Source organism: Gossypium hirsutum, chromosome D03 (assembly GCF_007990345.1).
Source record: "Gossypium hirsutum isolate 1008001.06 chromosome D03, Gossypium_hirsutum_v2.1, whole genome shotgun sequence".
NCBI lineage: Eukaryota > Viridiplantae > Streptophyta > Magnoliopsida > Malvales > Malvaceae > Gossypium > Gossypium hirsutum.
In genome coordinates this window covers 54,434,021-54,457,591 of record NC_053439.1, presented here as the reverse complement: position 1 = coordinate 54,457,591, position 23,571 = coordinate 54,434,021, and the positions used below count along the sequence as shown (strand labels likewise).

Here is a 23,571-nt window from a genome sequence, read left to right as displayed (position 1 = left end):
AATAAAAAAACAACCAAAGCCCATTAACTAAAAACAACTTAATAAAAAAAATTAGCTCTAGAGACAATCATTTCTTTCTACTGCCACAAGTCTTCTTCCTCTTTTTTCTTCTTCATCAGCAGACTGCTTCTTCTGCTCGCCGGCCGCCAGTTGTTCGTGTCCGTCCGTATCCATTTCCAAACATTAGTGTCTTGACCATGCGTTACTTTTTTTCTTTGATATATTTCGACATATCCTGTACGTATTCGAGTATATTCACGGCTTGTCCGTGTCGAACACTCGTATGACACCGGTACGAGAGGAGAAGAGCTTTGTCTTTGCTTCATAGCATAGGAATAGCAATTGAATTTAACAAAATGGATGTAATTGCTAGTGTTTGAGTTAAGAATAAAATTTCAAAATTTTAAAAAGTATAGGACTATAATTACACAATTTGAGGAGTATAGGGATTAAAATTAATCAAATATGAATATAGGAATTAAATCCATAACTTTCACAAAATAAAATGACTAATATAAGAATTTAACCTAATTTTTCTATTCAAATTGGTGTCTGTTTAACCTGTATTTTAAATTTAAATGATATCAATCTCAAATGACTTAAACCTTAAGTAACTCAAACCCCAAATTGACTTAGGGACTTTAACTATAGTACGTACGTATGTCACAGGGTTAGAACTTTTTTCTCGCAAACGGCCTTATGTGATTTCTTAACTCAAAAATGGAATCATTATAAATAAAGGGGAAGACTTTATTTATAGTTAAGCTCCCTAGATCCAATAGTATAAATCGGATTACAACAATAGCTGAGATTAGTTCCCATAGGGATTTAAATTTTAGACATGTTTATCATTTAGGATTTACAACAATTATTCTGGTAAAATACAATGTTTACAATTTAACTAGGACTCAAGTAGATGGACCTTTAGTCTTTTCCCAGTAATGGGTCAATCCCATTGGGCCGAATGACCCCCAATGAACAAGAGGGAACATCAGAGTGTGCCTTGGCCGTGGACTTCTTTGTGTCGCCCATGACACGTATATATACTTGTCAAGTTGGTAGATTGGATTAGTTTAGGTTGGCTCAATTTAGATTGGATCAAAACGGTTTTAAATTTTTTCGATTCTACTTATGGAGTTAAAAAATTACACCGTTTATGTATCAAACAATTAATTATTCATATAAAAATGTATGGGTTGTTATTTAATACATTGATAATGAAATTTATTATATTCATATCACTTAAGAACACATGATAATTTCTTAATTTTATCCTAATCTCATTTGTGGAATTAAAAAAAAATTGATGCTGGAATATAATTTCTTCAAAGTTCTAATTGGTGTTTAGGAGACAAGGCTCCATGGATTGCCAACAACCCGGTAAACTTGAACTGAATAATGCCCAATTGGCCTTAAAAATGGGAGATTGAAGATGATGCTTAAAATTTACAAGGCCGAATGCAAAAGGTTTCTTCATGTAATTTCTTAAGAATAATGTTGCAATTTGTAAAATTACAAAGGAATATATAGACACAGTAACGTGGGATCACAATTTTGATACTTCAAATTTAGGTTCAATTGTTAACACTATTAAAACTTTAATTGATATGACACTTTGAAATTAAAAGAAAATTCACTTGGTAGTAATTAATTAAAAAACCAACGTTATAATAAATCTAAATTTTTAAAAATAAATTTATCAATATTAACAATTAAATTTAAATTTTAAAATATGAAAAATAGAGAAATTAAATTCTTAAAAATTAAAATGTGAAAACTTATGGCATATTTCTAAACGAAATCAGTAATCCAATGAGCACCAGCATAAATAACTTTCACAATATAGTTTACGATGTCAAGGTTATTCAGGTCCAAAGATCATTAACATGCTATACAATGCCTTTAGCCCCTTAAATCTATACAAACCAATGTTTTTAGAATATGATCCATAGTTGATTGTGAATTGGTTGGATTAAAAATTATTATTATTTAAATAAAAAATATTTAAAAAATCAGTTTAATTGATTTAATGTAATTTTTTAAATTGATATTCTAATCGATTTCGAATCAACTGATCCACATTAAATTTAGTAAAACATTTAATATATATTGCGAGTTGGTAATTTATCGTTTATCTTTTATCATATTATCCTAATAACATAAAAGATGTAGGCTTTAAACAAATAACATCTCTTATTTTAAGGATTAGGAGGTTATGAGTAATTTAAGTGTTGTATATAAAAAAAAAAGTTGAAAATTAATTATTGGTAACTTGAAACATATATTTGAAGGCGAGTTTGGTTTTACCTTACACCTTGTAATATCATATTCCAAATTAAAATTACATTTCGGATACCCTTATTTCACATTTTCAAATAATGTCAAGATGTTGTAATATAGGATGTAATTTCAATACCACAGGTTATCTAAGATTACGAGCACAATTTGAAACTTTGGATAAATTTATCATATGTTTTTATTATTTTAACAAGTTTGGTATTTCTTTCTCGTATAAAATTTAAGTCTAATTAAAATAAAAAAATCTCTTTTTTTCTTACCAGTTACATATTGATTCTAATGATTTATTTATTAGCATATTAATTACGAATATATATGTGATTCATAAAATTATTTCAACATCATATATATATATACACTTATTAATATATGCATTGTAATGAAAACAAGAATTGTCATAGTTTATCATAGTTTTATGAAAACCGAGGCTAAAAATAATTGAAGGGATTAAATTTGTTAAAAAAAATTCTATATCAAAGACAAATTAGTAAAATGTGCTTTTAGGTAATCTTATATTCCTTTAATCAAGCACCAAAATCTTACATTCTAGTCAAATGAACCGAACATGGTAATAATGTATCATACTCGACATGCGACTGTTTGTGAAAATAAAAAAACTTTGCCATCATTATACCAAATAATTTTATATGTAAGGTTAAATTCTACTATTAATCTTTGTACTTTGCAAAAGTTATAAATTTAGTCCTTTTACTTTATTTTGATCAATTTCAATCTGTGTACTTTTCGAACCGGTCAATTTTAGTCCTTATACTTTTCAAATTTTGAAATTTAGTCTTGGCCAAACTGTAATAGTTAAATATGTTTGTTGCATCAAATTTTGAAAATAGCAGAATTTAATATTTACTACTTGGTAATGATCAAAATCTTAAAAATTAAAAAGTAAAAAAGACTAAATTCACAACTTTAGTAAAATATAGAAATTAATAGTAGAATTTAACCTATATAATAAAATAATATTGTAATTATAGGTAGAAAGTACACAAAATCTTTGATTTTTTTAATAGACAAGTTGGCCACTTGCATTGCAAAAATCAATGAAAATTGGCCTTTCGCCATCTAAAAAGAGCAAAGTCCTTTTCCATAACCCTAAACTTTGTTTTCATATTTGGGATATTATTATGGTGCTTCTTCACGTGGCTTAGATTAATACTTTAAAAAAAAAAATTGTCTCCACCATTCACTACATTAGTAATCATTATCTAAATCCATATGACCTTCTTAATTCATGGTTTGCAGTATTTATTAAATTGGTATAATTTTAGGTTTTATCCTTGTATTATACTAAATTTGAAATTTAGTCCCTTTAAAATTTTGTTAATCAGATGATGTGGACTAATATAATGCCAAGTATTTTTTGATTATTATTTTATTATACTCTGAAACGAAATAATTTCATTTTATGTGGAATATTTTTACTTCACTCGATATATAAGCTAGTAATCTTAATATTAATGTGAACAAGAAGATAAAGTTACGTCAAACTAAAATATAGATATGACTTTTTTATATTTTTTATATCTATTTTACGGTTCATGTTTTAGGTTCATGATTACTTTTCTCAACAACATCGCCATCAAAATTTAAACTAAATTCACCTATTGGGAGTTCAAGTATATTCACTTTTCTTTTACACTTTGAATACCCAATCTGTCTAATTAGGTTAAAAGACACTGCCTCGAGATTCTATTTCTATATTTAGTTTGTAAGGCTTTTCTATTTTTATTAATTGTTGTTTTTTATGTTGGTTTTACGTTTTATGTTTGAGGTTGTTTTTTGAATAATATCATAAAATTTGTATTCTTTTTTTAAAAATACAATGTGTTTTTCAACCGTACCCAATATTTGCTAATAATTTTATTTTTATTGTAGCAAGTCACAATATACTTTTTATAAGAAAACGTAATTGTGTTGTTTATATTTAAACTCTAGATTTAATATTAAAGAATTTAATTTAGGGTGAATATTTGGTAGTATAATTTTTTATTTTATAAGTTCAGTCGCAGAGTCGACAGAATTGTTTTTTTTGTCGGAATTAAATTATATATTTTTACAATAGTAAAAATGTAATTTCACTATTTTAATAGTCTATATCTTTATAATTTTGAAAGGGTTAAATCAATTTTTTATTATTTTTGGGAGGCCAAAGTACAATTTTACCATTACTAATTTAAAATTTTATAAATTATAAAGGTCCTAAATGAGAAATTTTCCATTTTAGGGGGGGGGGCCGAGGTCCCTACCAGCCCCCCTTGGCTCCGCCACTGCATAAGTTGTCTTAAAAAATTGATGTGTATTAAATATTTGTATAAGACACTTATCAATCCTTTGACCTTGTTTATGAAGTCTAAATATATATACCAAATATTTTTCCTAATAAAAGTTAAACTAGTGGTTGGATTGATTAGATAGAAAAACTATTAGGCACTCAAGAATTTTGAAAGAATTAACTTTCTATCTATGATCATAATTAACCTCGACTCAAAATTATTCAAAATAATATAAAATAGTGTATCAATAAGATTAAAAATAAAAATTAATATTCTTTTCAAAATCAATATTTATTTTTATCAAAAGAAATAATTATATTTGATATTTAACAATTTCTAATATAATTTCAACACTACTTATAGTTATCCAATTTAAGAAATAATATCTTAGTTAGTAGGTAACCTTTTAATGGTAAATGGCATTTTATACTTATTTGGTAAGTTTACAATAATTGAATTTTGATTTTTTTTTGTTGTCATTTGGTACAACACTAAAATGGAAGTTTTAAAATAGATTAGAGTGCATTATAGATGAGAAATCATAATCTTACATATTCTTACTCATGGGTTGAGTTTGTTACTATGAATAAAGAAAATGATGATTATGAAAGATATAGACAAAATGAGATGGAAATATTCCTTTTTAGGAGAAAATGCATAAGATTTGTGATGATGGGATGTTGATTTGGAGGTTAAACACTACTACTTCAAGTCTTGGAGGTGGGTGATATATATGATTAGGGTCGAAATTAAATTATAATTTTTAATAGTCTATATTTTTATAATTTTTAAATGATTAAATAAAATTTTTATCATTTTTAGGGGGCCAAAGTACAATTTAACTTTTACTAAATTAAAATTTTAAAATTGCTAAGAGTCTAAATGGACAATTTTCCATTTTAGGGGCCACTTGCAAATATGCTCTCTTTTGCTTTAAGAAAATAAATTAAATCTTGAACATAATATTTAGATTAATATATGGTAAATGTAAAATTTTAATTTTAAAATTAAAATTTAGAATTTAGAGTTAATTGTAAAATACTAGAAGGACAAAAATGATATTTTAATTGTTTGCATTTTCCCCCAATTGGGATATTAAAAAATGGAGTAAAGCTAAAGAAAGCAAGGAATTCCCAATTCCATTTCCTTTCCATCTCTTTATAAAATTCACTTGTCCAAATGAAAAAATGGAATCTCTTTTCCCTCACTTTACTTAACATTTCCTCCTCCTTTCCCAACATATTGTAAAATTAAATTATTATGAAAGAGGATAAATTAAATATTTTTTATGTAAACATATGAAATAATTTAATACGTAATATTAAATAATTTAAGGCATACCTAGTGTCATCAAAATTATATGTACGTGTTAAACTTTATATAAAATGAATCATTAACGTGTCAAAATTTATTTAAATTTATAATACTTCGAAGACAAAAAATGATAACGTGAATCGATATGGAAAATTGTGTAAAATATGAGATAAATTAAGAAATAATACCATTATAGCCAACAAGTGTTTGGTGCAAATCCCCTTACTACGAATATTTTTGAAAAGATAAATTGCTAAGCAATAAAATGGGCTTCATTCAAAGATAAATCTCTTTATTTTTCCATGGTTTCCACTGTTAGACAACCTTCTTGCGTATGTCCATAACAACCACATTGAAAACAAATCTCCCCTATAAGTGATCATCAATTCTAATTTTGGAGATGAGAGGTCATAGCCCCATTCTAGCAATTCTCCCCCTAACTCCATCATCTCTATTATAATCAATATCACCCACCTCCCTAATAGCTCTTAGTAAGCTATTCTTATACATTGCACTCCACGACTTCGTTCAAAGGAAGTTTTGAGGTGGAGAACGACAGTGCCCATAACTAAATCATGAGATACTTCCCATACACAACCCAAGGACCCTTAGCCAAAACCTTCGTATAATCCTCCATAAACTAAGGGTGCGTTTGGTTCGCTGTATTGGATTAGAGGTGTATTGGATTAGAGGTGTATTGGGATTAGAGGTGTATTGGATTAGAGGTGTAATAGCTAATCCACTGTTTGGTTGAATGTAATGGAATAGAGGCGTAATAGTAATCTTGTGTTTGGTTGAATGGAATAGAGGTGTAATAGCATAATGGAAAAAACTAAAATGACTAGAATACCCTTAGCATAAATTTGTTTTGGTAAATGATTATTGTTATTGTTATTTAAATTTTAATAATATTATTATTATTATTAATAAATAATTTAATCATATTTAAACATAATTATTATTAAATATATTTTAATTAAAATATATAATTTAATAAAATTCTTAATAATCAATATTCTTATATGAATTTACTCAAATCATAATATATGATACTATAAAATATAAATTAACATAATTATTATTAAATATATTATAATTAAAATATATAATTTAATAAAATTCTTAATAATTAATATTCTTATATGAATTTACTCAAATCATAATATATGATACTATAAAAGATAATTTGAAATAATTAATATTAAATATATTTTAATTAAAATATATGATTTAATAAAATTTAAAATAATTATAACTAATAAATTATCTTATATGAATTTGTATAATTTAAAATAATTATTATTACATATAATTTAATAATAATATATAATTTCATAAAATTCTTGATAATAAATTTTCTTATATGAATTTATACAATTTAAAATAATTAATATTAAATATAATTTAATAATGATATATAATTTCATAAAATTCTTAATAATAAAATGTTCTTATATGAATTTACTAAAATCAAAATATAACTTGAGAATTATAATCTGCATAAACACTCAATCCGAGTTCCAAACATACGTGCCAAGGAAGACGATTATTAAACGTGTCATTGTATTATTTTGGCTTGTTTCATGTTTAAGTTGATAAGAGAATTCTTGGACCGCCAAGATTTACATAAATTAAGTAAAATTTAGTTTCAACTGTATCGGTTCAAAACAAGTAAGATTTGCCAGTCCATGCTTTGCTGGCTTTTAAGTTTAAAACAGATGGCATATAGCTGACAATTTTCATCGAGGAAAACAAGTAGTCTGTTCTACCCAAAATATCTCAAGAGTTTTAAACAAAAGGTAGTTAGTTAGATGTAAACACGCCTTTTCTGAAACCTACAAATGTCAATGGCTAGTTCTTAATTACAAGCAGATCATCCTCCTTGCATATGGGCACCTAGTTCACCAAACTGATCATCAGCTTCCACAGTATCCTCAGACAGGCGAACTGCATCCAGCTTCTGTTTCAAGATTTCTATAGCATTAAGAACCAACTGAGAAGCTTTGATCGCACCAGTGGATTCAACTGTAAAGATGAAACTGTCTTCTTTGGCATATATCTCCACAAGACCTGGCTTGCCCATAGCTTCAGCTTTCTTTAGCACCTCATCGTCATAGGTATACACCTCTGGATCAACCACCACAACCTGTTTTCAAGATAAAAATAGAATTCATAGTTAGCAGCGCCAACAGCAGCAGCAGTGAAATAGCATAACCTCCAATTTTTGGCTCACAATATAGGGACTGAACGAATGCACTCAACATACATGAAACATATGATGCAGGTAGATTAAGGAGTGGAAGTTGTACGTGAGGAGGGACGAGTGGTGGCTCCTTAGCGAAATCTCTCGTATTCAATGAAAACAAATAGTTGGAAATCCTAAAACTACGAATACCATACCAAGATAAAGACAATAAATTTACCTGCAAGTCCAAAATGTTGTTAGCATTGCCTGTGCCGTCTTGAGCCCATGGCAAGTCAGGGGCATACCTCCATTGTCCATCGACAATGAACCTATACTGGTAAACACCTGATGGTAACACTTTCATAATAGTGAAGTCTTTTCCACATCTCTGCAAAGGGATTCTGATTAAGATAGCAAACACGTGTTAAATGTCGCAGTTCATAAAGAGCTAACTATTTTTCTTTCGATATAAAAAAAACATAGGGAAGTATTCTTATATCGAGAACCTTGTCTTCCAATTATCCCATGCAACGTGTATGGGGTTAGGCTTAAATTTAACACAGACATGGAAGACATAAAAAAAAAATTAAGAACTGCCTAAACTGCCCATAAAGGCTGCATTGAAGACAACCTATAGATTAGGTTAATTTTATCCATAATGCACCACAAGTTTTAAAGCTATAGCAGGAAAATTAACACGTCATGCATCAATGAATACCATTTTCTGCCATAGATAGCATAGACAGTAGCATTCTCGATCAGGTGACCAAATTTTACGGCCATTTACATTAAACCCATACAATTTCCACATAATAAGTTTCCTCTCTACCCGAGGCCCTTTGTATACACATAAATTCTTGCAAAAGTTAAATGAAACAAGCATTATAACTAACCAATAAACAAAGGGATCACACTAAGACTTTCCACCAAAATTGCAACACGAAAAAAAAAACATGAATTTATCAAAGGAATTAAATACAAACTAGGCTTGAATCCCTAATACATAATAGTCTCCAATTTTCATTTGTGACTTTCCAATTTCATTGAATCTTGAAGAAACATAAAAAGCCAAAACTCAAGATTTAAACTATGTATTCTTAAAAATGAAAACTCTATATACAAAATAGTTTCTAAACTATAATTTTTTGCAAATTGTGCGAACTTTAATTTCATTGAATCAGGCACCAACCACTAAGTTAAATACTCGAGTTTATGCGAAAATTACAGATCAAAAACAAACTCCTGCTACAATGTAAGAGCTTTGATTAATTATTTACATAAAAATCTTGAAACCTCTAAGTTAAATACTCAAGTTTAAGCGAAAATGATGAATCAAAATCAAACTCATTCTACAATGTAAGAGCTTTGATTCCTTGTTTACATGAAAATCTTGAAACCTCTAAGTTAAATATTCAAGTTTAAGCGAAAATGATGAATCAAAATCAAACTCATTCTACAATGTAAGAGCTTTGATTCATTATTTACATGAAAATTTTTAAACCTCTAAGTTTAATACTCAAGTTTAAGCGAAAATGATGAATCAAAATCAAACTCATTCTACAATGTAAGAGCTTTGATTCATTACTTACAAGAAAATCTTGAAGCCTCTAAATTTACAACACATTGATCCATTTATAAGTTTTCTTTTTTCTTTACATTGTTTTAAATAGAAACTCACAATATTTATTGAAAATTTACAGATACTTCGCATTAATTGGGAAAAACAGTTTTGCTAGTAGCTATGAACCAATAAACAAATGAACTACTAATTAAAAATTCACTTTCATAATCATTCTTTTATCTTGATATTATGCGTTCGAAACCAGATTCCCATGCAAGAAAATCAAATCATATTCCACGAAATCAAAATCCCAAGCAGAAAAATGTAAGAAAATAAAAGTAATTGAGTACCTGAGGAGTAAACATGAGAGGAGAATGTGTTGATGTGGGACTGTGTGGAGGTGAGTGACCCATAGGTGCCGCCATAGCTTCAAGAGCACTGTTAGCCCTTGTTTCTTCTTCTTCAATCCCTGATGGGCTATTATTCCCATCTTCTCTTCCATTCACATTCCCCATTTTTTTAATTATTAGTATTAAACTATTAATTATTGTTTCTTTATTGATGATCAATTTATCACTTCTAAAAAAATTTATATAAACTAAGCAGAGAAAAAAAACCCAAATTCCCACCACTCACGGAATCTCAAAATTGATTCATGATTCCCCCATTATAATAGATACCCATACCCATCTTTCAAAAACAAAAACCCAGATGTAGAATTGGGAGAATTTTGTAAAAAATTTGAAAAGAAGAAGAAGAAGAAATTGAGCGATGAGTTAGGAGGGGTGATGAAGTAGTGGGGATCTGGAATGGGGGATGAATGGATGATGGTCACGTCATCATTTGACAAAGTCTTTTGTTTCTCAGTTTTGGTTTGGTTTTTTATTTGGTTTTTTCGGGGGTTGAGATTAGGGCAATAACATGAGCCCTTTTTTCACCCTGTTCTGTCTCTGATTTCTATCGCCCAAAGGTAGAAGGAAAACAGAATGCGGATTTTGGGTAAAACAGAAGCATGAATCGGGAGGGTTAAACAGGGACCAAAATTGAAGCAGCACCTAATCTGAGCTCAAGGAAGGGATTAGAAAACGGTAGATTTTGGGGATTAGATCAGTAGTGTATTACACCTGTAATAGCAATACACTGAACCAAACAAAGTATTAGGGAGGGATTAAGCGGGACCCACCGATTAGGGGTGTATTGGCTATGCCAATACACCCAACCAAACATGGTGTAAGGGTGCGTTTGGTTCGCTGTATTGGATTAGAGGTGTATTGGATTAGAGGTGTATTGGGATTAGAGGTGTATTGGATTAGAGTTGTAATAGCTAATCCACTGTTTGGTTGAATGTAATGGAATAGAGGCGTAATAGTAATCTTGTGTTTGGTTGAATGGAATAGAAGTGTAATAGCATAATGGAAAAAACTAAAATGACTAGAATACCCTTAGCATAAAATTGTTTTGGTAAATGATTATTGTTATTGTTATTTAAATTTTAATAAGATTATTATTATCAGTAATAAATAATTTAATCATATTTTAACATAATTATTATTAAATATATTTTAATTAAAATATATAATTTATAATAAAATTCTTAATAATCAATATTCTTATATGAATTTACTCAAATCATAATATATGATACTATAAAATATAATTTGAAATAATTAATATTAAATATATTTTAATTAAAATATATGATTTAATAAAATTCTTAATATTAAATATTCTTATATGAATTTTCTAAAATCATAATATATAATACTATAAAATATAATTTAACATAATTATTATTAAATATAAGTTAATAAAAATATATAATTTATCATCATACTATAGATAAATATTGAAATTTGTCACTGTCTTTATTTTTATTTATATTTGCCGTTATTTTTTTAAAAAATGAGTAAATTTGTAACTTAATTTTTATGTTATTGAATTTTACCACTAAAATTTAAATTTTATTAATTTTTGCCACTAACTCTTATTTTTTAGTTAAACTCTTATTTTAAATTTATATTGAATTTTTATTTTTTTAAATTACAAATATCTTCATTTAACTTAACGAGTAAATATAATTCTTGACTTTCCTTTCTCATTATCTAAACAAAAGCACAATAAACAAATTGTCAAAAAGAAACCCAAATCCAATAGTTGGGAGATTCAAAAGCTTTCTCCAATAATGTGTTTCTTCTATAAGAAACAATGCTTATAAGCAGCTTGTCAAAGCTCAAAATCTATTTAGTCCTATGTCATACATCCAATGTCATTTGTATATATGCTCCCTCACATCAGCACAAAACACAAGACTCAATATGAAGCATACATGAGAAGAAAACAGTTGGATTGAGTTAATGAAGTACATGCATCTTATGTGTTTTTCTTTCTCAGGGAAAACCTTTCGAGAAAAAAGAAAGTAGAAAAGGAATTAAAAAAATGTTGGTGAAACATTTGAGGAACATGCAAACAAGGTATCCTACAGCTAGTAGTGGTGATGAAATACTCTGCAACAAAATCAGCGCATCTTATAGAATTGAACTCTCGAAACCACACAACGTCGTCCGCTCAATGAATATTTAACCATTATATCAACGTCTCGGGGATTCTTCTTGTTTGGTGCAACAGTCATGCTCCCAATTATTGTCTCCCCTTCACAGATGGTTAACACATCCTCTAGATATAGGACTGTTTGCTTCCAATGGGTAGCTCGCGATCTTGGTCCTGCATTTTGTATTTGCCATTAGCCAAGGCAAAGTTCTTCTAGGCTGGCTTGCTGATTTCTATTCGTAGATAAAATGGAAAGGACAAAGGATGGAGAATTTTGATGTAGATACAAACCTGTAGAGAAACCCATCAATTTGTGGCATTTGGTAAACGAAACATCAAAATATGCAACGAAAGCATGGATGTAATCATCACGCTCTGCAATAAGCTTGAAAGGTGCAGTGAAAGAAGCATCCCCAAGAACCATCTTAGAAATATCCATTGTCTGAAACCAGAAAACCAAAATAAATAATTCAGTTGTACTCCAAACACATTATTTTGTAAAATAATTTCCAATAAGTGTTCATATATATAGATACCCAATGATATATATATACATACAGGAATATGCTTGTGTATTTTCTCACCTTGAGAAGGTGGCAATTTGTTACAATTTGTTTCTGGTCAACCGTGTCAACAAGAGGTTCCATCATAGCTTGCTTTTTTATACAACTCATGTCAAAGCCATAAACATTATTCCAAACTGTAGCAAGATGATGCCATGTAGAAAAGATGGGGTATATATAAGAATACAAAAAGTTGAATTGCAATGAAACACAATAGAAAAACTCGTTGAAAGTTATACAAATACATATGAACATGAATACCTAGATTTATATCAATTTAGCAGTCTGTTATACTCACATTCGATCTTGTCGTCTTTGTACTCGGCATCCTCAATTGCTGTCAAGTAAAGAGAAGCTTCATCTGGTAGCACAACTCCATCATCAACCTGACACGGGTGAAGGAATAAGAACTTTGATTGTAAAGAATGTAGCTTATAAGAACCCAACAAAAGTTTTGCTTTGATGAGCAAGAGTAAAAATAAATTTAAAAGGCCCAGCCCGTAAGCATCTGAACCATGTGCCCCAATCATCAGAGCATCAAACATACAGTAGGCATCATGTTCCGTAAGCATCACTTAGCAATACAACCGCTTGTAACTCAGATCAAGCTCATAAAGACTCATAACTTGCTTTGAATTGCCCTGAGATTCAATCTCATCTTCCACGGAATCTGCGAACTTCTTAAAATCAAAATTGTAAGCGACACCATTTTCTTCAAATGAAAATCCGTCGAATTTGTCAATGAAGAGGTCTTCATATAGCTTCCGCACTTCCAACAGTCGCTCGACATCAACATGAAGAACATACAAAAGAGGAGCCAAGAGTTCATGCATTCCTACAAATAAACAAGTAAGGGAAACAGATAAAGTGCCAGCTTGACGCCTCAAGTTTTTCATTCCATACTATGGAATAAAATTTGAATTACCAACTCCAATTACCCTAAAAGCATTCAGATTCAAAATCGTGAAAACACAGTCAATATTTAGAATTGCAAGGCATTGCTGATTTAGCTTTCCAAAACCTACAGCGAGATAGCATGAAATTATATAACACATGCATGCAGAATAGTTAAGAAAAATACCTTGTCTGTAACCACAGTCCGGGTGTCGAAGACACCACAGCAATAGTATGCGCCTCAACATACCCTGGCATCCAGGAGTATGGAAGTAGCTTTCATGCTCCGGATATAATCGTGATAAATCCTGGTTAACCATTTTCTCCAGCTCAGCATTCCGAAAGTATTGACTCCAGGTGCTGTCTGCATGAAGAATTCACTATGGTTTAACTATAGATCAAGCAAAAAACACCTAAAATCATAAAATACGTCGAAACCATAGTAAATTTGCTCATAGAAGAAATATTCCAAGCATTCAGGGCGATCTAATTTTCCATTGACAAAGTTCAGTTACAATTCCTGGCTCGAAAAAGCCAACTAACCATGATAAGGTGTAAATCCAGGAAAAGAGATTCTCCATTTTATGAAATCGAAACAGACATTGGACCCATAATCACTGTCCATATGAATTCAACATTAATCAAGATAACATAACAAGGAGTAAACAACAATACTAGTTAAAACAAAAGCTGATGGATCAACAATGCAAATTGTTTAATTTAATCAATAATGAACTAAAAATCGAAGCAATACAGCAAAAAAGAAAGCATAAACATTACAATTACCTGGGTTTTGTGAAAGTGGATTATCCATAACAAGATCAAGGGAATTGGTTGCTCCATCCTTGGGAACATGTGGATCCACTAACAGTTGCCTTCTCAAACCAGCATATCTAAATTCACGAAGTTAGTTTACAAAAAAAAAAATTGTAATTTAATTAAGGAAAACAATGTTCTTTGAAACAATCTAAGAGAGACACAAAGTTATCAATTTTAAATAAAATTTAAGCTAGAATTAGCTGAAATGCTTTATAAAAATATGAACAAAATGGATATAAAATTAGAAAAAAAAATTAAATCAAGTTTAGGTAATCTGTACAATAAAAAAAGAAGCTGTAATTTAAAAATTCACACTCTGATGCTAAATTTTTCTTAGGATTTAAAAAAAAAAGGAAAAGGTAAAGATGAAATGGTTACCTTCTGCGAAAATCAGCAGTTACCCTACGAAGATCATCAATTGAAGAAGAAGGAGGTAGAATCCCAAGATTGATACGCCATTGAACGCCTCTCAGGCTACCAAAAGGACGGCTTTCCGCAGGAACGACACCGGAGGAGGACGATGGCGCTTCTTCCTTTACAATCTCTTTACATTGTGTTCTAATGTTTGATTTTGTATGGATTGAGGTTCAGTATATAATTATTCCACTAACCCCCCAACCTACCCATGGAAACGAAGATAAAAAAAATTAAACTTACAAAAGCAGCAAATTCTGAAAATAGAATAAATAATTTAAAGAAAATGGAAGGAAAAAAAACTGCAAAATTCAGTAAAAAAATAGAACAGATTAGAAATCCCAGGAAGAAGAGAAACCAGGCAATTTAAGTCTATCAAAGTTACTAATACCATGAAAGAGTCTATAAAGATGGAGAACTAACCAGGAAATAAGGCAGGGAAATGATTTGTTTGATAACAAGCCATTGAAGAGCATAGCCAAAAAACCCAAAGAAAGCAGCCATGAACATCACAACCCACAATGGGAAATACAGTAAAAACACCCCAGAACAAGAGGATGGAAAGATACAGTAAAAAAGTACTTACCGAAACAATGGGGCCGGAGACCTGAGACGGTGGAGTCGGGTGGAGGTGACTTCGCTCGCAGCTGCTGTTTGATGTTGGGAGGGAGAGGCTGGAGGTGGATTTCGAGTTGGGAGGGCAAATCAGGGCGTGAGATGTAAAACGGATGTAATCTGAGGAGGAGGCAGGGATTACAAAACAAAGAATTTCGGGGATTAGGCGTAACGTAATAGGCCTGTATTAGGCAATACTATGAACCAAACATAGGATGAGGGGGGATTGGGTGGGGCCACCGATTAGGGGTGTATTGGATTAGCCAATACACCCAACCAAACATAGTGTAAGGGTGAGTTTAGATGGGCGGTGCGTTTACCTGCGGTTAGTGTAAAAACAGCGGTGGCAGTGAGATTAGATACTGTAATGATACTATAGCATGAGACAAAAAGTAAACTAAACGCACCGCACCGCACTCTATCGCCCATCCAAACCCACCCTAAACCTTATCAGAGAAATGAAAATAAAATACATTAAACAAAGAAAAAACTTCATTCAACGCAAGCTTTAATTATATAATAATTATTTTCAGTTGAATACTTTATAGGGCATATACCTAACCTGACAATTAATTAAAGAATGTTGGAGTTTGGGGATAAGATTTTTAAGCACCATACTACTCGCTGATCCATCTCTATTTTTGCCACAAACATATCCCTAAATCTATATATGGATATAGATAATTTGCATCTAGATCATATCTACCTTGAGAATACGCATCTATATTATTATAAAATGCGTAACAAAATTTTATATCACCAATTAAGTGACTCAATTATTAAATTTATCAATATTTTTATATTCTTTAAATTAAACCTCTGTAAAATAATAATATACATGCCGATTGAGTCTTAGCCCAGTTGGTATCGATATTATTGTCAGTGCAAGAGAACATGGGTTCGGCTACGCTGAAACGTATTATTCTCTTATTTAAGAGTTGGGGAGAGGCTATGAATAGTTTTAGGTATTGTGTCAAAAAACAAAGATTAAGAATCATAATCTTACACTCATATAAAAGGAAGTATATAAAAATAATAATATACATAATAAATCTATACTTACTTTATATAAAGAGTTTGATTGGGTTTGTGTCGCTCTTTAATTAAGTCCCAACTCAGTTCTTAAATTACTAAAAGACTGTTATTTTAACAAATCAATAAATATTATTTTGAGAATATTTTTATATTTTTCATATAAAATCCTAAAAAATATATACGCATGATGAGATTTAAACCCAAAATTCCATAACATTTTTTGCTAAATAATTTAATCTTAAATTTCAAGAATCATCCATTTAGAGATAAAAATAGAACTACTTTCTAAATATATAAAATAACATGCCTATAAGTCGTCGTATAACATTAGAGGTAGGGGATAGGATAATATAGTTTGAATCCATGTTAAATAAGCGGCTAACTAGAGTTTTAATCACCGTTCCATTCAAGTCAAGATATAAGTCGTGATTTAAGTATTAAAAAATTAAACAAATAACTATAATACATATAAGGAAAAAAAATATGGCCTATATATAATATTGGTCGGTTCTCGTACAATATTAGGTGAATTATTGATGCCACTATTGGGAAAGATATGACATAGTTAAACTTGAAATACGTATTAGGATCTAATATCGATATTCTTTTTACTTATAATTTGTATTTTTATTATTAATATAATTTTGAAAATTAATTTAAAATTTCAAACCTTCTATATCATTATCATATGTATTTTTGAAGAAAAATAAAATTAACTACATTTATTTTTTATTCTTCTCAAAATCACAATTTCATTTAAAAATACGATCTTATTCGATTCTAGATTTAATTGAAATTTAAGTATTATACCAAAACTTACAATTAGAGATGGCAACAGGGAAGGCGATTCTTTTACCAGCCCTGACCTTGACTTGGTACTCCCCCAGCATAATCTAATCTCAACTCAATTCAGAATCAAATATTAATTTATCTACCCCAAACTCCGATTGGAAAAATCAGAGGTATACCTCTGTTAGTATTTGTTAGGCCTAGCCTCTTTATTCAATTCAATTAGATGTTAATTTAATGTAAATGAACCATAACTATGTAAACTTATTCCTAATAGATTGACCCCAAAATAGCATATCCAAATTATAAGAAATCCCATAGAAGCCACAAGTGCAGAATTTACACATTCCAAATTTGTATTTGTTCGGGTATGGAAATAAATCGCGAATACGGTCCAAGTAATAAATGCCCAAGTTTCCTTTGGGTCCCAATTCCAATATGATCCCCACGCCTCATTAGCCCATACGGCTCAATATGTCATAATTTTTAATAATACTATTATTTATTTTTTAAGTATAATCTTTTTTGGTACAATGATAATTCGAATCTAAGCTATTCCTAGAGAAGAAAAATACTTAATCAATAAGCCACAACAAGAAATTTTTAAATATAATTATACTAAAGTAAATATTAATATAAATTTTTATCATATTTTAAATTGAAGTTATATATAACAATTATCTCAGAGTTAGATTGGAAATATTTTTCTTAGACTCAATTCTAATTCCGATTTCGACCCAATCAAACTAATTGAAGAATTAAACCTGATACAACTAAGAAAAAAATTAAACTCATTTCAAAACTCGATTTAAAAAAGAAACTTTATCCTATCAAATTGAGTAAAATCGAACTCATATCATTCGGATTTTATGGCAATCACCACTTAGGACTCTCCTTTCCATCCTAAAATTTCATTCTTTAAACAAAAATCTTAGCTCCATCAAGAAACCAAACCTGCCCGAACCTCGTAGATCGTTAAAACATTTACATTATTGACGAAAATCCCACCATATTGTACCTAATATGTTCTTTTTTTTTTCATTACACATACTAAATCATGAGCAACAACATGTAATAATAATAATAGTAAAACATAATAAATGTATGATCTTTTGAGTTGCAATCCAATAATATAAGAGCCGACTTAAAATTTAAACTATGATAACCCCACCAATAAGACATCAAAAAACCCACCAATAAGACATCAAAAAATTGGGGCAGTGATAATAGCTGTTGTAATAATTATAAACTGTGCATGATTGTGATCCGTCGATCCATATCATTTGTTGTCAATAATATTGTAGGATCAATGTCTATATAAAGAAGAAACCTTTTACACCAACACCTGTTAAATCAAGTGATTAAAAATATTAGGAATAGTTAATAATTTTTTGACCCAATATTAAGAGCATTATGTTGCAGGCATGAGAGCTTGGTTCGATCCCAAACAGTTTGATTCATTATCCTCCTCTAATTATAAAATAAATAATGAGTAAGGTCTTAAATTTTAACAGAAACTAAAGTAAACTGAAAGAGCTTACCTCTTAAAATGATATAATTTAACGCTACTCTGCTTCAAATTTAATGAAAATCTTTCTAGTTTTGAAATGTCACGCTTTATTTTTGTATGATTAAGGTATTTTTATTTTATTAGTTATGAAGGTTAAATTTTTCGAGGTCCCTCCCAAAAATGTCATCTTCAAGGTTTAAACTTGATTTTTCTTTCTAAGAGTGTAATTTATCTTACCATTACACCCAACACTAATTGATCGAATACTAAATTTTTTTGTATAATCAATGTATTTTTTTATGTATGTTGTATGGTCCATGAAGACTGACCATTTCAGTAGGGGTTAAGCCAGAAATGTTGATAAAGGGGGTCAAGGTATTTATATAAAATAGATTAGGCCCCGACCAATTGTAATTATTTAAGTTTATTTTTACCTAATTAATATTAGATGCTAATTTATACTTAGACACTACAATTATTGTACTTTTTTTACTAAATTAATATTTAGATACTACTTTGTATTAATTTATCATATAAAACTAAAAATGTCAATAAATCTATCATAAAAAATTATAAATTCTATAAAAGAAACCAAATTAAAAAAAAAAACTTTTGGAGGCAAAACACAAATTTATCCTATTTATTAGAATTAATTATAAGTTCGCAATAAAAATTTTAAAAACTCAAAAAGATTGAATTGAAATTTTACAAAAATATAGGAGAGGTTCAGGGGCCCTATATTTCAAGCTTCGTAATCATCTTTCTCGATAATATTATCTTTAAAATTTAAATTCAACACTAATTAATCAAATACTGAGTTAGAAAAAGGCACACACTTTTTTTAACATTTATTGCTTAAAATAGAATATGGGGGCTATATGGATTTACCAAAACTACTCCCTTTTTTTTTCTATATTTATATATTTGTTGGGTGTCTCCCAAGAAATTCCACCATAATTCACCTAACCTATCTGTCATTGTACTAATTTATTTTCTCATATAGATTCTTGATGCAGAAAACTGAAGACCCACACACCTGATCCAACTGGTGGTTTTAGTGGTCTCTTCTTCCTTGCTATATATATATAGGAGCGGGGGACCACTATTGAACCGATCACTAGCTTTTTAGCTCCACCCCCCAGCTTTGTAGCCATTTCTTTTGGTTCAACTAGACTACCAGATTGCTTTTGTACCTTTTGTTTTTAGAATTGGAGGGACTAGGGGCCTTTTTTTCTCTCACCCATCATTGCTTATTCCCAATTGTTGCCCTTGATATCGACCATTTTGATCATAAATTTTGTGTATTTCAGTTGGATTAATAGGTTTATGTTTGTATCAACTCATATCAAGGATATGTATTACTTCATAGTTGACAGTAAGACCCTGTTAAAATGTATCGATGTGATCTGATTTTTACGAAATCAAAAACAAAAAATATATCATCAAAATTTAATCCCTAACCATTGACTTGTACATATCATATATAGTTAAGAACATATATAGAATATGTTACATGCATATGTGTATATATATACACAATAGTGTTTTTTTGAAAGATATGATCAACAAAATTAGATTCTTTGAGCCCTTTTAATGGGAACATATTCGATAAAACGATATCGTATTGGAGGGAGCTGAGTCATATATGACATTAAGACACCTTTTGTCTTAATGAAAAACATCTACGTACAAATTCATTGATTCAAACATTCTTATAGCTTAATAAGAATAGTAAGTAACCCACAGTTTCGTATAAGGGTTTTCTCGTAATTTCGTAAAGCAAAAATTAAAAGAAAATATAACAGTCTAATTCTGCCCCCACATCTCTACCCCGTTAATCTTTTAAAATTTAATTCTTTAATTATTTTGTTAGTCACACCCCAATTTTTAATAATGGTTAAAAATTTTAGTTTGTGTTTATCCTGCCAAAAGGATTAATTTATTTATTTTTTTAATACCCTAAACCCGGCTTAAAAGTTTAAGCCAAATTTGGATAGTTACGTTAAAATTGATTTCTTATCCTCAGTTGACTGAATTTAACTTATAACTCACATGTCCAAAATAAAGATTTAATAAAAAATAACAAAATTTCAAGAAATAATATTCGAACCCAAAACCTCACACACATAATAAAAACACTTAACTAACTACTGAACCAAATAAATTCATTTGTTAAAAATTTCTAAAATCTAAACTCATAATCGAGAGATGAGAGAGGTTTCAAAGCCGGGCTTTCTTCTGACCCGGTTTTTGGAATGTTACATTTTTAGTAAATGAAATGAAGTAAAATACAATTTGAATATGATTCGTAAGATTCGTAGGCTTAACATAAGCCTGTTGGGATCTTCATCAATGATTAAACTCTTGTAACTAAAAGAAAAGAAGAAGCACTTAATTCCAAACGTCTGAAAAGTACAGGGACTGAAGCATAATTAAACCCTAATTCACAAAAACAAATTAAGATCAAAGTTAAAAAAAAAAAGAGAGAGAGAGAAGAAAAAGAGACAATATTTATTTCTTACCCACATATATATATAATTTATTTTCACATCACCTGTGATTTATTACAATCGCCATCACGCGCCAACCCTTCAGCGACGGTAGCCAATTTCTGCAAATTAAGTCTCACAACCGTATCAGCAAACAACCGTGTATCTTCTTCCGTATTCCCTTCAGGTACATCAACCACATATGATTCCAGAACAACAGTCCAGATCTTCCCATCACGTTCAAACCCATGTACAGTCGTCACCGACCGGTAATTCGTCAACCTATGTTCACCGCCAATGATGCTAAACCCGGTTACCTTTTCATTATCGTTTAAGATATCGAGACGTTCGGTGCTTGTGGCTGCCGGTAAACCGGAGATCACGTTGACGTCACGCGTGCAACCCACGACCATTTGGAAATTGTCTTTGACGGCACAGCTTTTTATGAAGTGCTTATACGTTTGTGGTTTATCGAAACGGCGGACGATCGACCAAACGAGGTCGCTTGGTGAGTTGATACGTTGAGCTAATAAAGAAGAGCATTTGCCTTGACCTAAAGTGTAGGTGTGGTACTGAGTTATACTCGGGGTTAACTCATGGAACTCGTCTTGGGTTAAACCGGGTGGGATTGTGAGGTGGTGGGTGGTGGTGGGTTCGGATTCGGGTTCAGCCATGGGAGGGAAACAGAAGGGAAGGAGGAGGGAAGATAAGAGGAAGAAGAGGGGGTTTATTGGGGGCTTATAAGGGAAAGGGATTATGAAAAAAGATGAGGGTAAAATTGGAAAATTGAAATTAAATTATTAATTTAATTTAATTTTTGAAAAAGGAAAAAAATGAATGAGGTGGCCAACAGGTGAACGGGACAGGTGGGTTTGGGCTCAGAGTATTTGATGTTGGTTGCTTGACAGATCAACGTATTTCTAATCGGTCCATTTTATATATTTCTATATAACAAAAATCATTTTTAATTTTTTCTTTTCTTTCAAATGAGACCGAAACAATATTTTTGCATTGATTTTGATTCAATCTTTTTACTCATATGTTTGATTTAACGTATAATAATTAATTTAATTTTTTTAATTAAAGAGAGAAATATAATCCAACTCTACAAACCTACATGGTAACTTTACCTATTCTTCGGCCAATTATCCCTTAATTTGAAGGAGTTAGATTCTAACACATTTGAGTGTGTTTTTCTTCTAACTTAAGGATTCAATAGATTACGAGTAAAAGTAAATATCATATAAAATTATTTAGTTTTGCTTGAATTGCTTTCATATATTATCATAAGATAATTTTGTTGGAAGTTAAAAGTAAATTATTATATCGATTATTGATTATAAATTTTTATAATTTAATTAAATGATTTAACCTACTTTTAATGCATATATATATTTATTTAAAGCTTCATTACTACAAATATATAAATATATTTTTTATGATACGGATAAAAATTAAAAAAAAGTAGAACTAATAAGATTCATACATGATATATAATATATAAAAATTTCATAATAAAATCAAGTATAAACCAATTTGATTTAACCCACTAAATTGATTAGATTAATTAAAATATGAAATTCAACAAAAATCAAAGGCTCTCCTATATATATAGATCAAGATGAAATGGATGATTTATTACGCATGGGTTATGAAATTTTTGGGATTGATTATTTTCAATATATATTATATATAAATATAATGTGTGAGATTGAAGGCTTTGAAAAATGGACATTGTTTTTGAAAAAATTTGGAATATGGACTTTATATGTCATAATACTACTTTTTTACGCAAGAATTATTTCCCATCATAATTCCAAGCTAACTATTTTAGTATATTGAGATATAGTAATTTATTCTTTTTCACTATTTTAGTATATGGAAATAGTGTTTGTAAATACTTTATGGAGACTTTGGAAAAGAAGGAATCCGGCTATTTTCATAGGTCAAATTTTTAGTAAAGATGAAGTGGTCATGTCTAGTTTGTTTTGGTCTAAAGTAGTGATGCGGGTCGCCTCTAAGTTGTTTAAGTTGCAGTAGATTGCATCTATACGGTAGGAAGTTCTTTAGAGTGGTATAAATTTAATATGGATGGAGGAGTTGACATACAATCTGCAAGTGCGACGATGGGTGGAATAGTAAGTGTCACCAAGGCGATTAGGTATTTGGGTATGGTATGGCTGCTACATAGGTGTTAGCTCGATCCTAGACGTAGAATTTCGAGCAATTGTTGATCATGGGCTAGAAACA

General features: G+C 29.9%; 4 protein-coding genes across 5 annotated transcripts; all 4 read right to left on the bottom strand.

Moving 5' to 3' along the window:
- Window positions 1-7,561: 7,561 nt before the first annotated feature.
- On the bottom strand, window positions 7,562-10,781 carry LOC121215626 (SNF1-related protein kinase regulatory subunit beta-2-like). Of its 2 annotated transcripts, none has more exons than XM_041090632.1 (2): window positions 9,997-10,781; window positions 7,562-8,486 (listed from the first exon to the last, which is right to left on the bottom strand). In XM_041090632.1, the coding sequence occupies exons 1-2, from the start codon at window positions 10,146-10,148 to the stop codon at window positions 8,033-8,035; spliced, it is 606 nt and encodes a 201-aa protein (XP_040946566.1). In that variant the 5' UTR covers window positions 10,149-10,781; the 3' UTR covers window positions 7,562-8,032. The 2 variants fall into 2 exon arrangements, 1 of the variants encoding a protein (XP_040946566.1); XR_005911564.1 differs by lacking the exon at window positions 9,997-10,781 and adding an exon at window positions 8,592-8,613 and having other exon boundaries at window positions 8,330-8,486.
- Window positions 10,782-12,161: 1,380 nt separating this feature from the next.
- On the bottom strand, window positions 12,162-13,315 carry LOC121203572 (probable protein arginine N-methyltransferase 1). The gene is made up of 5 exons (XM_041089920.1): window positions 13,304-13,315; window positions 13,055-13,142; window positions 12,778-12,893; window positions 12,485-12,635; window positions 12,162-12,367 (listed from the first exon to the last, which is right to left on the bottom strand). Exons 1-5 carry the CDS (start codon window positions 13,313-13,315, stop codon window positions 12,162-12,164), a joined length of 573 nt encoding a protein of 190 aa, XP_040945854.1.
- On the bottom strand, window positions 12,823-15,056 carry LOC121215436 (TBC1 domain family member 5; the record flags this gene model as incomplete). The annotated part of the gene is made up of 6 exons (XM_041089919.1): window positions 12,823-12,893; window positions 13,055-13,142; window positions 13,304-13,591; window positions 13,838-14,014; window positions 14,437-14,543; window positions 14,848-15,056. Coding segments are annotated over 4 exons (753 nt in total), but the record flags the coding sequence as incomplete, so codon positions are not given.
- A 5,927-nt stretch (window positions 15,057-20,983) lies between these two features.
- LOC107939750 (abscisic acid receptor PYR1) lies at window positions 20,984-22,041 on the bottom strand. Its single transcript, XM_016873115.2, has 2 exons — window positions 21,387-22,041; window positions 20,984-21,271 (listed from the first exon to the last, which is right to left on the bottom strand). The coding sequence occupies exons 1-2, from the start codon at window positions 21,993-21,995 to the stop codon at window positions 21,224-21,226; spliced, it is 657 nt and encodes a 218-aa protein (XP_016728604.1). The 5' UTR covers window positions 21,996-22,041; the 3' UTR covers window positions 20,984-21,223.
- Between the last annotated feature and the right edge of the window lie 1,530 nt (window positions 22,042-23,571).